This window comes from Pseudopodoces humilis, chromosome 4, assembly GCF_049639895.1.
Source record: "Pseudopodoces humilis isolate 2021_Gansu_Grassland_sample_001 chromosome 4, ASM4963989v1, whole genome shotgun sequence".
Taxonomy (NCBI): domain Eukaryota; kingdom Metazoa; phylum Chordata; class Aves; order Passeriformes; family Paridae; genus Pseudopodoces; species Pseudopodoces humilis.
The window spans coordinates 6,434,376-6,448,983 of record NC_142203.1 but is presented as its reverse complement, the minus strand read 5'-3'; the positions used below and the strand labels follow the sequence as shown (position 1 = coordinate 6,448,983).

At 39.5% G+C, this 14,608-nt stretch overlaps 1 protein-coding gene across 1 annotated transcript; it reads left to right on the top strand.

Annotated features, from left to right (window-relative positions):
* Positions 1-424: 424 nt before the first annotated feature.
* Positions 425-12,407, top strand: SLC25A46 (solute carrier family 25 member 46). Its single transcript, XM_005529990.3, has 8 exons — positions 425-799; positions 2,546-2,588; positions 3,863-3,920; positions 4,427-4,504; positions 5,186-5,286; positions 7,396-7,452; positions 7,900-7,957; positions 9,801-12,407. Exons 1-8 carry the CDS (start codon positions 547-549, stop codon positions 10,377-10,379), a joined length of 1,227 nt encoding a protein of 408 aa, XP_005530047.2. The 5' UTR covers positions 425-546; the 3' UTR covers positions 10,380-12,407.
* The last annotated feature ends 2,201 nt before the right edge of the window (positions 12,408-14,608 follow it).

Below are 14,608 nucleotides of genomic sequence, written 5' to 3'. Positions count from 1 at the left end.
ATATGGAAATAAGGAGGGCTTTGAGGATCTTCGGTGGTTCGTATTCCTCCCCATAGTCCTTGCCCCTTTTCTTGGCCTCATCCCTGCGCTTGCTGTGTTGTGCTCATCTACGGGGTCAATAAGAAGGATGTTTCTACCCGGAATGTGCTGTCCTATGTCCGCCTGGCCCCCTTTCTCCGGCCACCTGTGGTACTTTGTCACGTATTCCCCGCGGTCAGGAGAAGGCCACTTCTCACAGAAGGAGCAGGGCTCACGCAGGATTCTCCCCCACACAGCCCCGGCCCTTCCTCGGCCCGCCGCACCGCCAGGCGGCGCCCTCGCACACCCGCCCCCATCGCCGGACGCTCCGCCCCAGGCCGGGCAAGCGGAGCGCCACCATTGGCCCAGCTGCCCCGGCCCCGCCCCCTCGCCGGTCACGCGGGCGGCCTCACCCTGGCCGGAAGTGCCAGGGCCAGCGGCGGGTGAGGGTCTGTTGCAGCCGGTGCGATCCGAGCGCGGCCTCTCCCACTCCCCCACTCCTGCCAGGTTCCCTCCGTCACCCCTGCCATGCACCCGCGGCGCCCCGACGGCTTCGACGGCCTCGGCTATCGCGGGGTCAGCCGCGACGAACTGGGCCCCGGCTCCAGGCCCTTCAGCGGCGGCATGGAGCTTGGCCCCTGGGTGACTAGCCCGCCCGACATCCCCGGCAGCCGCAACCTGCATTGGGGCGAGAAGACGCCGCCGTATGGGGCCGGGACCCCTCTGAGCGGCGCCGGCCCCAACGAGGAGGCCAACCTCGGGACGGGCGGCCCCGGCGCCGGTAAGGGAGGGCCCAGTCTGGGCTGGCCCGGGGGCGGCCGCCGGAGCGCCCCGGTTCCCACCTCCCGCGGGCAATGACCCGCCGGGCAAGGACGGGCGGCGGGCTCGGCCTGCTGCGGCCGGGCCGGGCGTCTCCCGGGCCCTCCTTTTTACTGGTGGTGCTGTAGCGCGGGGGAGGAAAGTCCTTTAGAAGAACACGGACTGCTCCGTCGCTGCCTGTTGCGCTCCAGCACTATGTTGATCCACGCAAATGCAATTTGATAGTGCCAGAATGCGCCCCGCAGCTTCTCATTAAGCAGTGTATGGTCAGCTTGCTCCTCATTGCCCATGCAAACTATATTCTGCAGAAACACTCCGCCTTCTCTAAGGGCAGGAAGTGTCTTTGGGTCTTAGAGTGCTACGTAATTGTAGTGTTGTTTCAGGCTGCGTGGCTTCTTTCGGGTTTAAAACATGAGCTGCTGACGTAAACGTTCCCACTCCCCCCTCCACGCGTGATAGCAAGGGAACTGTGGGTATGGTAGGATTTAAGGAAGCAACTGAGTTCAAGGCTTTTTTAGTAATTATTGGGAAACTGAGTAAAAGCACACATAAGTTATTTTAAGTCTTAATGAAATTGAGGTGAATTAAGGAAAACTTGCTGTATCTAGGGTACTGTATGTTGTCTTTAATTAAAAGCAGCAGTTTGTAGACACTTGAGTGTCAAAAGATTTATTAAATTAATTTGCCTGAAATCGAATTACATTAGTAGGTGAGTCTTTCTTTTCTGACCTGTAGTACACTGTTTTTATTCAGGTATTATAAAGAGTACAGCCTTTAGCTGTACTCTGTCCATGCAGGCACTGGTTAGGTATCCTTGGATAGTTGGACCCTACATTTTTTTTTCCCCCTGTCGACATATGGAAGGTGTGTTCATTCTGCACTTTGGAGGACTGATAAGGAGTTGCTATAATCACTGAATCCAGCAGCTGCAAATGGTATCTTACCATTTCTGGGAGTGCTGCCACATTGGTGTTACTGAAGTTACTGACTTTATCCATGCTTTCACACTGCTTGCACTCAGAAGATTGTAGGGCAGAGCATTAACTTTAAAATGCCTTTTCTGTTCTGATGCTTGTCTTTGAAACCCTTCTGATAATTCCCAATGTCCCAAATGTATGTTCGGCAGCAGACAACAGAGAGTTGAATTCATTACTTTCATAATTTTCCAGTAACTGAATTTTTGCTAAGAACTGCAGATAAACAACTGGCTTGAAAATTTGCTTTATGTTGATGTTTGTTACTTCATCCATGGCTTTTTGTGTAACTTCTCCCAAAATTTTGCTCTTTTACTGTTTTAATGTTACTTTCACCTCAGTTATCTAAATTTATGTTTCAGAATTGCTGTAAGCTCATGCATGCTAAATCTTTCAGTAGTTGGTGTGGGGGAGTTTTTTTAGATATTAAAATACTCTGTTTTATTGTTTGCTTTCTCTCTTCTTTATTTCCTTGTAAGAAAAGCATAATTTTATATATGAGTATGTAAAAAGTCAAATGCAGTCCAAAGTGCAAATGTTCCTGGGGGAATAATTTTTTTATATCCTCTGTTGTTGAGCTGCCATAAATATTGTGGTTTAGTGCTTGTAACTTTCTGATGCAAGTACAGGATAAAATTCGTTTTTCAAATCCTGTGCATGGCATTTTCTCCTAATTTGTGATTCTCACTGCTGTATACTCTGGCGTTATTTTGGTGTTTTGTCTTTTTTTTCAGAGCAGTTGAACAGATTTGCTGGCTTTGGTATTGGCCTTGCAAGGTAAGAGTTGTGTTCAGTTGCAGAGGGGAAGTAAAGCTCCTGTTTGCCTTATAAATCCTACATACACTTTTGTATTGTGTTTTTATTCCAATAGCCATAAGCAGTTGAAACGTGTTTAGAAACCTACTGTCCCCATTTAGGTTTCTATTTTCTTTAACTGTTGCACAGAAAGTAAGTATGGGAATGTAAGAAACAGTTTTTCATATGGAATACCCAGGATGTGTGTATCCTCTCCAAGTAATCTGAAAGTAACACCAGAAAACTTTTTTGACATTTGCAACTTCTATTAATATTTTTAGGCAATACAGATGTTTCCTAGGATGGTCAAAATGTATTCAAGTATGTTACCAAAGTATCCTGGGACTATAACATCCATATAACCAAGTGGCCTGATGGCCATTTTATTCTGTATTATGGTGACCCTGATTATTGATAGCATTTTTGAGAACGTGGTGAACTTTAAGATGCTGATGTCCAGAGAAAATTTTACCTTTTTTAGTAGTAGCTGACTGCTAATTGGCTCAATAGTTACAAAACTGAAGTATTTTTCTGTGCTGCTTGTACTTGTTTGTTGGCAATTCAGAAACCTACCACAGATGATCCTGTAGCTTGGGGTGTTGGTAAAAATCCTGGATGTTCTACTTTTCTAATTCATGTCCCAGGTTTGAACAACATACAGATAAGTAAGTACTTGGATCACTCAGGCACATTGAGATCACATTAATATTTTCTCTGAATGGCTGCAACCAGGAATTCTGCTTTGGAAGTGAGAACTTTTCTGTGCAGTTTTCATTGAAGTATGACTTCTGGCAGCGGTAGGAGATTTGGTTTGGGTCAGTAGTGTTTTTGGTGAAAACGTAGTCAGCCATTAGTATCAGTCCTTCTCTGGCCCTCCTAAGGACAGTCTTGATTAGTAATGCAGTATGCAGAATTAGCATAAAACTGGGAACTAATCCTTTCATAATTGTGGTTGTGGGTTTTTTTGTATCCTGATACTTTGAGGAGGGTGAGATTAAGAAGTTTTCTATGTTTTTTTTGCTTATAAAAATATGCATACTTACATATATATGGGTTTTCTTTGTAGCAAATGCATATGTCAGATTTTATGTAACTTGTTCTTCGGGACACTTTGGATAGCCATCAAAAATGCCCTGTTCGCTAGAAATAGCTTGCTTTTCCAAATACTGAGCTGCTGCTGCTAGAGACAATTAACAAGCCTTTTCTAAGGGATTTTTAGTGGCTTCCCATGCATTAAATACAATTTTCCTTTAAAGCCTATTTACAGAAAATGTGTTGGCACATCCTTGCATTGTTCTACGTCGTCAGTGTCAGGTATGTCTTTTATATTACCTGCTCCGGTCAGAGCTCCTGTGTACTGTCATATTCCTGTATTTTCATAATCTGTACGAAAGTATATAGTATAGGAAGCTTTGCAATTTTTAGGGGGACTCTAATATATTAACAAGTTTTTACGTGTAGAATACATATTTTCTATTTTGCAGGTTGGCTTATTTTGAAAAATCTTACTCATTTTTGTTTGGGCAGTGGAAAGCAAATTACAGCAAATAAGTGTTCTGGGGTCTGCAGAGCAACTTTCAGATCTCCATTTACTAGCAGAACCTTTATTTCATAGGTTCTGCTTCTTGCATGGTTTATTGTTTAAACATTCAGCATACAAACACTTAAAAAGGCTGCCCATTTCCCTAAATTTCAATGAGAATTATTTTTAGCTGATCTTTACAGAGATAAAATTTTTACATTTGAAACACCTTTATCCTTCAGAGTTGTAGCATCTGCAAGTGTGTTTCTAAGACTGTCATTATTTATGTCTTTAACAGGTTAACTATCATGCACGGAACTATCATCTCACACCATTTACAGTTGTCAATATCATGTACTGCATCAATAAGACACAGGTTAGTATTTGGTGTCAGGCTGTATCTGAGCACTGACACTTCCTACAGCATGTATGTACATTGAAATCTCTAAGTGTATGTATGTAGTGTTAAAAAATATGGCTGTTACGATGGGTTGTTATTTTTATGGTTACAGGAATGTGTCAAGATGATCAAGTAAACTATTATTTTTTTCAGAAGTGCAGTGCTTAGTGGGGAAAGATTTATGGATGTCAGAAAACAAACTTTTTTTTCATTAGGGTTCAGAAAGATAATTAATCATTTTGTGGATAAGCAACTTATTGCTGAAGTGGCTCCTTCCAAAGACAGTACTGAATACATTTCCAGTTCTGCAGGGGAATGGCAATCCTTAAACTCAGATCAGAAGGCTGGAAGAAATCCTTAATTCTGAATTTCTTATGGATGTACTTTTGACATCTCATTTTGTCCAAAGAAAATGGTGTTAAGTTTATAATACAGAGTATTAACAGTGGGAGACATGCCTCCAAAATTATTGACAGGTCTTTGAAATTATTGAAAAACAAAAATTTCTTCATATATTAAAAAATTAGTTGTTACTTGAATTTAATGGCAAAGTTGAATGGTAGAATTGTAGCCCTGTGTGGTCTGAATTTACTGGAATTTTTTACTTGATAAGTTGAGAAATTTTTTTAATTTTATGTTGCATATTTCAACACACAGGGTCCAAGAGCTCTCTGGAAAGGAATGGGCAGCACTTTCATTGTTCAGGGCATAACCCTAGGTACAGAAGGCATCATCAGTGAATTTACACCTTTGCCAAGGTACTGCTTTTTTTTTTTTTCCCGCTGCTTCTAACAAATTAAAAGTTGTTGACTTATTTTCAAAGTGATACTCGTCATTCTGCATCTCTGTGTCAATCTTCTGCTACAGAAGTTCAGTTATGTTTTTACTAAAAATATTCAGGGATATGGAAACTACCCTGGGTTTAAAAAGAAGAAAGAAATATGGTTCGGCTAAATCAAATACTGTTATGATGCATGCATCCATACTAATAAAAGTAGGCATTTTCAAGTTCAAAAGCATTTAAGTTTTAAATTATGTAGAGTGTGTATTTAAGGTTTTTGGTCAGCACTGTTTCATAGGTAATTGAAATTTCCAGGCATGTGCTTTCCTCCAGGTGTGTTTTAGATACAACTCGAGGGTATGCTTAAGTTCATGAGATGTGATATAGTATTTTTATCTTCGTAGTTCTGAATTCTTGCAAATGTGAGGAATGATTTTGTACTTGTGGGCCAGTTAAGCAGTTTGAAAAGTAAGCTGGTGCTGCTGCCAAAAGAATCAAACCTTTCTCCTGGACCCAGCTCATTCCTCCCTCTGTGCTACTCCCATCTTTGTGGAAATACAATATGCGAACAGTCAGAAAATTAACTGGACTGGGAAAGTGATCTGGTTAAATGGTTGTCTCATACATGCACCACCCCACAGCAGTTTTCTACTGAATGCTCTCTTCCTTTATAATTGTGGCTTGCATATTTGGTTGGTCACAGGGAGGAGAAGGTTATTGCTTGTAGCAGCAGTGCCAGTAAATCCAATTTAAGGTTATTTTACTACATTATCATGCTCCGAAGAACACAGAGAAGTGAAACGTCTATTCTATATTATAGTTACATGAAAGAACATCCCTGTTTTAGGAGAGGAGACCAGAAACGAGTGTGAACATTTAGTACTAGACAAACTTGTTGCATAATTGTTCTTCCACTGCAGGGACAGTTACACCTGGCGGGTTGACAGGTGAGGCTTTCACACATTAGCTTGGCTGGTTTAATTTTCCACATCATTTAAGTATTATGGGTAATTGAATGTGATCCAGGTGTCTGAAATATGTAATGGTAAAAATGATCTTCTGTTCCTGTTTAGTGATAGACCTATGTATTTAAAATGTGATAGCTAGTGGCAACACACAATTCTTCAAAAAGAGTAAAATCTTGCCTATCTTGGATTAGTGTTATTTTAACTACAAGCAGTGTCTAATTGTGATTCCTGGACAACACTTGAAGGCTGAGCACTTTATAGCTTGTTATTAAAAATGCAAAGTCTAGTGTGCCAGCACTTCAGGCAGGTATCTATACCTCATAACTAGAGTATTGACTATATGCATTGTAAGTACGTGTGGTATTTGAATGGTATCTTGAGCTAGGTGGGTTTACATTTTCTGTCAAGTGGAATGTAAACATTTGCTGTTTGTATTTTGAAGCGTAGAACTAGAAATACCACTTCAAGGAAATATTTTTTATGTCACCTTTGTGTTAAAAACATGGGTTTTCTTCTGATTTATCAGAATATGGTAAGAACTCATCAAAAGACAAAAAACTTCAGTTATGTCTGTATGGAATTACTGTGCAACTTTTAGTCTGACCTCTTGTACTTGATTTGTTCTTGTCTAACTGTGCTAGAATATGATTTAGATTTTCTGGACAGAAACAACAACAGGGTAGACATAATCTAAAGAAGAGAAGAGCACAACCAAACCAAAATGAAATAAAAATGATTTCTTGATGAAGTATGAAGATTTTAAAGTATTCCAGTGATCCCTGAAAATTGCTTTAAGCGCTTGTACATAAGGTTGCTAAATAAATGCAGAACTGATTAAAGTCAGTACAGTCAGTGAGAGCTGCAAATATATTATTTTAATAAGTTATTATAATTAATAACTGAAATCTTTTTAAATAGAAGTCTGTCAGGCCCGAAAAACTACTAGAAGTTAAGCATGATTTACTAAATGTTTTGCTGTGTCTTTCCAAAGTGGGAAATGCTTCAACATAAATAGTAGAACACCAATATGAAAACTGGTTGTTGACACTCATGGAAGAATTTCTTGAGAATTAGATGTGGGTGATTATTAATATTGTGATAAATGCTTCTCTTTTTAGAGAGCTTTCACATAAATGGAACTTCAAGCAGATAGGTGGACACCTTTTACTCAAAGGGTAAGTATGGCATGTGTCTTATGTCTTACTATCTAAACATAATAAAACTAGCAAATGTACATAAGTTTAGTCTACTGCTATGTTTATTTGTTAAGGTGCTAACAGTACTTTTCAAATGCTGTTTTTTTTGAACAATCTTGATTACATACACCACTTTCACAGGTTTTCTCATACTAGATCCCTGTGTCAATGGAACTCAACTGATTTAAAATATTAGATTCTTTTAGACCTTAATTAGTGTGGTCACATGGAAATAGAATTTAACTAAACTTTTGACTGAAGCTTATCTCAACTTTGTTGATGTACATTTTAGTAATTGAGTTATGCTTTGTTAATTTTCTCTCAGGTACAATAATTTGTAGATAACTTTATCAACTTTTAGGTGCCTGTTTGGCTAAAATTATAGTATTGTCATTATGTTCATTCTTACATTATCAATTTCTGCAGGTTAACACATGTGATAGCAATGCCTTTTTATTCTGCGAGCCTGATTGAAACTGTACAGGTAACATATACATTTGCAACATTTAAAAAGAACCTGTTACTCTTTATAGATTAGATTATGTGGAGAAATAAATCTGAATTCAAGTGTATGTTGCAGTAGTTGCATTTGTTTTGCTTGAGGTGGTGTGACTTAGCTGAAATGGGTGTTTACTGTGAAGGATGTATTAGTGTTCTATCTTAACTCTAAATCTAGAGTTGGAAAGGACATTTAACATAGACAGTTGGACTATATTGTATATGAAATAGGAACATGCTCTATCTATGTGTTCCAGCCGATAAAACATAAAGATGTATAAGGTTTCTTCACTAGAGAGCAACTTAATAAGAGAACTATAAAAAAGCCCAAAAAATCATCTCTCAAGCTTTTAGGTAGGTGATCTTATCTATAATGGATTGGTTATGAAAATTCCACTGAGGTCTGAGGATTTTAAGATTCGTAGCTTCAGCTGTGTGCAGGTATTTTAGTGAACGTGTGTATGTTCTTGAGTTCCTGGAAATGTCATAAGCTTGTAAGAAAGACAGCAGAGGTAATAATATCATTTGTGAAGATTTTTATACTGTATTAATTGGTGCAGGGGAGCAACGTGGCTTGCCAGGTTTGCATTATATTCCTGTGCTGCAAGAGGACAATGACCAGTGACAAACCAGAAAAGTTAAAGATTGCTGGATTTCCTACTAGCAGGCTTATATTGACTTAGACTGTCTTAATTCTGGTAAACCATGCTATTCAAAGTATCTGTTTGACACTTATCCAAGTAAATACATTTTATCAAAATAGCTGTAAATAGTGGAAATTTGTAGCTGTCACATTTGTTCCTTTGTCATTAGCATGTCAAACCTCATGGTGGCGCGTTAGGCCAAAGCAAGAATGAAGTGCAGTGACTTAGTGATGTGGGACAGAAGAGCCAGTAGGGGATGTGCTGCTTAGCTTGCTGCTTAATTTGTACTTGAAGTCTGCAACAACATTATATTCTGAGGCATTTAAACTAGTTTCTCTACTGCAGAGAAAAGACTGCGAAGGCTCTGCAGGCTGTTTAGTATTACCTCAAAATACTTAAGAATATTCTAGTGGTTTATTCTGGCAAGAGGTGAGGACATAGACCACATGGACTCAGAGACTTGGACATTTAGGAGCACATCAAATTCTTGAATTTTGGATGTAAACCCCATGATAAAACACTGGAGTGTAATAATTAGTAGGGTAAATAATGTTTTTAGCTGAATCCACACTCACAGGTGGAACGTAACAGAGTAAATAATTATTACACAATGTTTGTTTTCAGTACATGAACAGAACTCTAAGACAGCATGGGTAAAGAATACTGCTTTAAATGCATATAATGCCATGAAAACATTCCAAACAGAACCTATTAAATTCATGTCAAAAATGACCTTTCAACACTAGTTATATAATAAGTCTTTACTATGTAGATTCAAGTTCAGAGGTTATAGTCATAGCCTGTAAAGGAATTTGGAATTAAATATGTACTTCCTGGCATTTTGCTTCCTATGTAGACATTTTAAGTTCATGACTGTTTTGCATTCTGATACTTCCAGCAGTAAAGCTGAAAGTTAAATTTCTTTGGTAGAAATACAGATGACTGCAATATACATTAAAAACCCCTCACCTCTTTAAGATAGGTTCATTCTTCTAAGAAGCAGCTTAATTGAATGCTATGAAGTGTTATTAGAAGGGACTTTTATTTCTACAGCTGTGTACACACAATAGCATGGAAGTGTTTAGCTCTTTTTTAAAACTTCAGCAGTGATGAAGTGTCAGAGTGGATGTCAGGATGATTTTGAAGTGCTCAGCACGAGCTGTAACTCCTTCTTTGTGCTTGTAGAGTGAAATCGTTCGAGACAATCCCGGCATCCTGGACTGTGTGAAAGAAGGAATTGGCAGAGTTGTAGGCTTGGGAGTACCCCATAGCAAGCGTCTCCTTCCTCTGATGATCCTGACTTTTCCCACTGCTCTGCATGGAGTTCTTCACTATGTCATCAGTTCTATTGTCCAGAAGCTTGTCTTGTTTGTTTTGAAAAGGGATAATTCCCACAACCTTCCAACTGAGAGCTCCACTTCTGTGCAGAGAATACTGGATGCATATTTTCCAGAACTTATTGCTAGCTTTGCTGCTAGCCTTTGTGCTGATGTCATGCTTTACCCACTGGAAACAGTTTTGCACCGCCTTCATATTCAAGGGACACGCACAATAATTGACAATACAGACCTTGGCTATGAAGTGCTTCCAATCAATACTCAGTATGAGGGAATAAAAGACTGCATAAATACTATAAAACGGGAAGAAGGAATGCAAGGTTTTTATAAAGGATTTGGAGCTGTTATAGTACAGTATACCTTGCATGTGGCAGTTTTACAGCTTACCAAAATTATTTACTCAACACTGCTTCAAAATGTTCCTTAATCTGTCCAGGTCTGGATCTAGCACATTGGACATGATTGACTTGCTAACCTTGTTACTGTTTAAATGGCTTAGAAAATGAACTTTGGGGAATCTACCCTGTGGATTCTCCTTACACTGTAGAACAACTTGTTTTAAAAATGGGGATATAGTTTCCGAAGTGTAATTAAAAAAGGACTGTTTAAAAATTACAGACACAAACTGAATATGTCATATGCAGTCATACAAAGGGGATCAGATTTCAAATATGATTGCATTGAGGATTTACTTTTCCTCTTACCAGTTCTCTGATGTAAGGAATGGATATGAATTGTTAGTATCTGCTTTATAAGCATCACATCTGATATTTAATATGGACTGTTAGCCAGTTGAAAGGAGTTTATTTTCTTAAGTTGTAAGGACTTGCAAGAAGGGGACTGATGTCTTTACTGGTCTTTTAAAAATGTTTCTAACTTCACTGTTAATGGAACTGTGAGTAAAATAGAACCTGTAAAAGTGACTTAAGTAGACTTAAATGTAATAATTTACAGGTACATGGAAGACTTCATAGAAGACTTACTTTGCTACAGTGTCACAGAAGGTGACAAATGGGAATCTCTTGCTTTGTATAAAAACAACAAAAAATGAGTGTGGGACAAAGTTGCCCAGAATGCAAATTTGGCTGTCCTGCAGTTTGTGTGCAAGGCTTGCATTAACTAAGTGTGTGAATAAAGCAAAATAGGTACTGTTGTGTGCATGTCATTTTTAGCTGACTTTCCACTGACAACTTCAGGGTTTAGTTTTACTCTAATGCTCCATATATGAGAGTGTAATAATCATACAAATCTGTGGTGTAGTAGTAGCAGTAGTAGTAGTGGTGGTGTTCAAAGTGTACAGAAAACCTAAACAATTGGCTGTTCCTAGAGTTTCTCTTTTGTTAGATTGGAGGGGTGTGTATAAAATTGTCTCCTTAAGTATTTAGCACTGCTGTCTGTAACTTAAAATCTCTGCTGGTTTAAATATTTTGTGGAGCAGAGCTAAGCCTGTTTATGTGCAAAGGAGCCACTGAAATATATCATTTTTGCCCTCTTCCCCCTTCAGACTCAGGCTGAAAATTATTTTTAATTATTCTAAATAACCAAGTCCTTGGTTTCATCAGTAAATATAGGGATGGGGAGATGGTTTTTGCAAGTTAAGACAAGCATGTGGAAAGTCACTTTTAAATTATGAGAGGCTGCTGCTTTTTTCACATTCATGTGGCAAGTCTGTTTTTGTGAATGCTGTAAACTGATCTGCGTTTTAATCATCACTCACTGTGTAGTTATCACTTACGGAAAGTAGTCATGGAAAAATAATGCAAAGATATTGCTCTTTGTAAGTTCTGACTTCAGGTCTACTTTATTATTAATCTAACTTTCATGTATTTTAAATGCCTAAGTGTTGAAATGGAAGGTATGGTGAACTTGGAAACTAGTTTCTTTTGAAATACTGTTAATTGCAGTTTTAGTGTACAGTGTATGAAATAAAAAGAGAATTCTCTGTATGTATTATAAAACAATTCACCAAAGAGGCATGTAAAGGAATTCTGTTTTGTGTGTTATGTTTTACTGTATAGACTCCAGAGTGGTATTTTCAAGTTCCTCAACCTCTCTTTAAGTGCAAGAACATGATGAACTAAACTACATGCAAGAGTTTAGGTAAAATACTCAGTTCCTGAGTTGGATTCTTATAAAATTTCTAAGAGTATCAAGATGGCCATGCCAGAGAATCATCCAGACTGGAAAGCACCTCATCAGGTCATGCAGTCCAAATTCCTGCTCTAAGCAAGGACAGCATTGACTTGTATATACCCTGTCCAGTCAAATTTTTAATACATGAAACTGGCCTTTTCAAAGGTGTTAAACTGAGCTGAAGCCAACCATTTTATCACAATTACTGTGAAGAAGTAACTAAGTGCATCTTGCAGTCTAGCACTTCCAGATGTATCTGTAAAATTGGCCAATCCTGTTTTTCTAGGAATAAAATTGTAGGCATTTTGCCTTGTGAATTGAAGGACTTGCCTGTATGTATTCTTCAAGACGGAAGCTGAGTTCTCAAGAGTGGCACTAGCCACTGCTACAGTATTTCATTGTGTCAAAGACTTGCTTTCCTTGCTGACAGTTTACAGTTGTAGTTTAGGTTTTCAGACGTTTAACTTTAGGCAGGGTGAGAAAGAATGCTGTGTGTAGAGCAGCTGTTCTGTGGTGGAAAAAAACCTTTTGCTTTGGGCTGTATTCTTTTTTGGTCCTCTTCCCAGCAGTTAGAATGAACATGTTTAGATTTTTCATGTATACTTTTTTAATCTTCCAAAACACTTAATACATTTTGTCTGAAGTTGCTGGGGTTTTGTCTGTGCAAAAATGTAAATTACTATGGGCTGAAAAAAGTAATTTTAACCTTTTAAATCATAAGTGTTTCTGGTTTCCATTTGGATTTTAAATCTGAAGTACTCAATTTTTAGCTCACACAAATGATCAGTAGGTGGCTTCAGCAAGAAATTTCACTGAAATATTACAAATACTACGAAATACTGAATTAGTTGTAGAAAGTCAATTGTGGTGGAACATGAAAAATTCTTAGACACTTGTGCCTGATAGAAGCAATTATTTGTACTTTTCTTACTACCTTTTTTTTATATTTAAAGAAGAGAGCTGATTTCAAGAAGGTTAGTGTTCTGAAGAAAGACAGACTAATGTTTTCCCCAGTGAAGAATTACTTGGCTTCTTATCCATGTATCTTACAAGGAAAGCCTTCATGTACAGTAAGTGACAACGGACCAAGCAGGAAACTTTGAGCTATGAGGCCTCCTGGAAACAGGCAAATATCTGCCTGTGTTCTTTCATGGACAGCATACAGATCACACTTGGCTTTTAGTTGTGTTTCAGTGGAGTTTTTAGATCCAGTGTCACTGCCAATACTGAATTCTCCAAGATTGTTCCAGCTGTGTTCATTCCTTTTAGCAGATCTACTTTGAGGCACACATGAGTTGATCTGCCCCTGGGTATTGTCTGCAATGTGAAATGTCCAGTTTTACAGATTTATGCAGAATTTGTAAGACTCAAAATTACATGTTTTTCTTAGCTCCTCTGAATTTAGCAGCAAGTTCAAAGCAAGTATGTGGAAGGTATTCATCTCACATGGTCATTCAGCTGGATACATGCCTGCAGCTACAAACACAGAGTAGAATCACAGAATGTCCTGAATTGAAAAGGACCCACAAGGATCATCAAAGTTCAGCTCCTGGCCCCGCACATGGTACCCCAAAAATCCCACTAAGTGCCTGACAGCGTTGTCCAAACACCTCTTGAGCTCAGGTGCTGAGACTATTTCTTTGGGGAGCCTGTTCCAGTGCCCAAACCCACTTGAGGGTAATAACTTTTCCCTAATACTCAACCTAAAACTCTCCCAACACAATTTCAGGCCATTCCCTTACGCCCTGTCCCTGGTAACCAGACACAAAGTTAAGTGTCTTCTCCTTTCCTCCCCTCACAAATAAGTTTGCAGACTCCAGTGGGGTCTCTCCTCAGTCTCTTCTTCATGCTGAACACGCCAAGTGACCACAGATGCTCCTTGTAAAGCTCTTCCTTCAGGTCCTTCGTCATCTTCATGGGCTTCCTTTGGATGCTCTTTAAAATCATTATATCTTATATTGTGGTACCCCAAAATGCCCCCAGCACTCGAGGTGAGGCTGCCCCAGCCCAGAGCAGAGCAGGACAATCCCCTCCCTTGCCCAGCTGGTGATGCTGGGCCTGATGCCCCCAGGGCAGGGTTGTCCCTCCTGGCTGCCAGGGCACTGCTGACTCATGTTCAACTTGCCATCAACCAGGACACTCAGGTCCCTTCCCACAGGGCTGCTCTCCAGCCTCTTATTCCCCAATCTCTCCATATAGCCAGGGCTGCTCATCCAGGTGCAGAATCCAGCACTTTTTGAACTCTACACAGTTGGTGAATGCCCAGCTCTCTAATTCATCAAGGTCTCTCTGAACAGCTCCTTCCATTTTTTGTGTCATCAGCAAACTTCTTCAGTTTATTTTGCAGTCCTGTGTCCAGATCATCTATGAAGATGTTGAGGAGCACAGGGCCAAAGATGGAGCCCTGCAGAACACTGCTAGTGGCAGGTCAGCAGTGTAATGTCACCGCAGTCACTGTCCCCATTTGTGCCCAACCCATAAGCCAGACGTTCACCCATCACATGATGCGTTTATCCAGCTGTG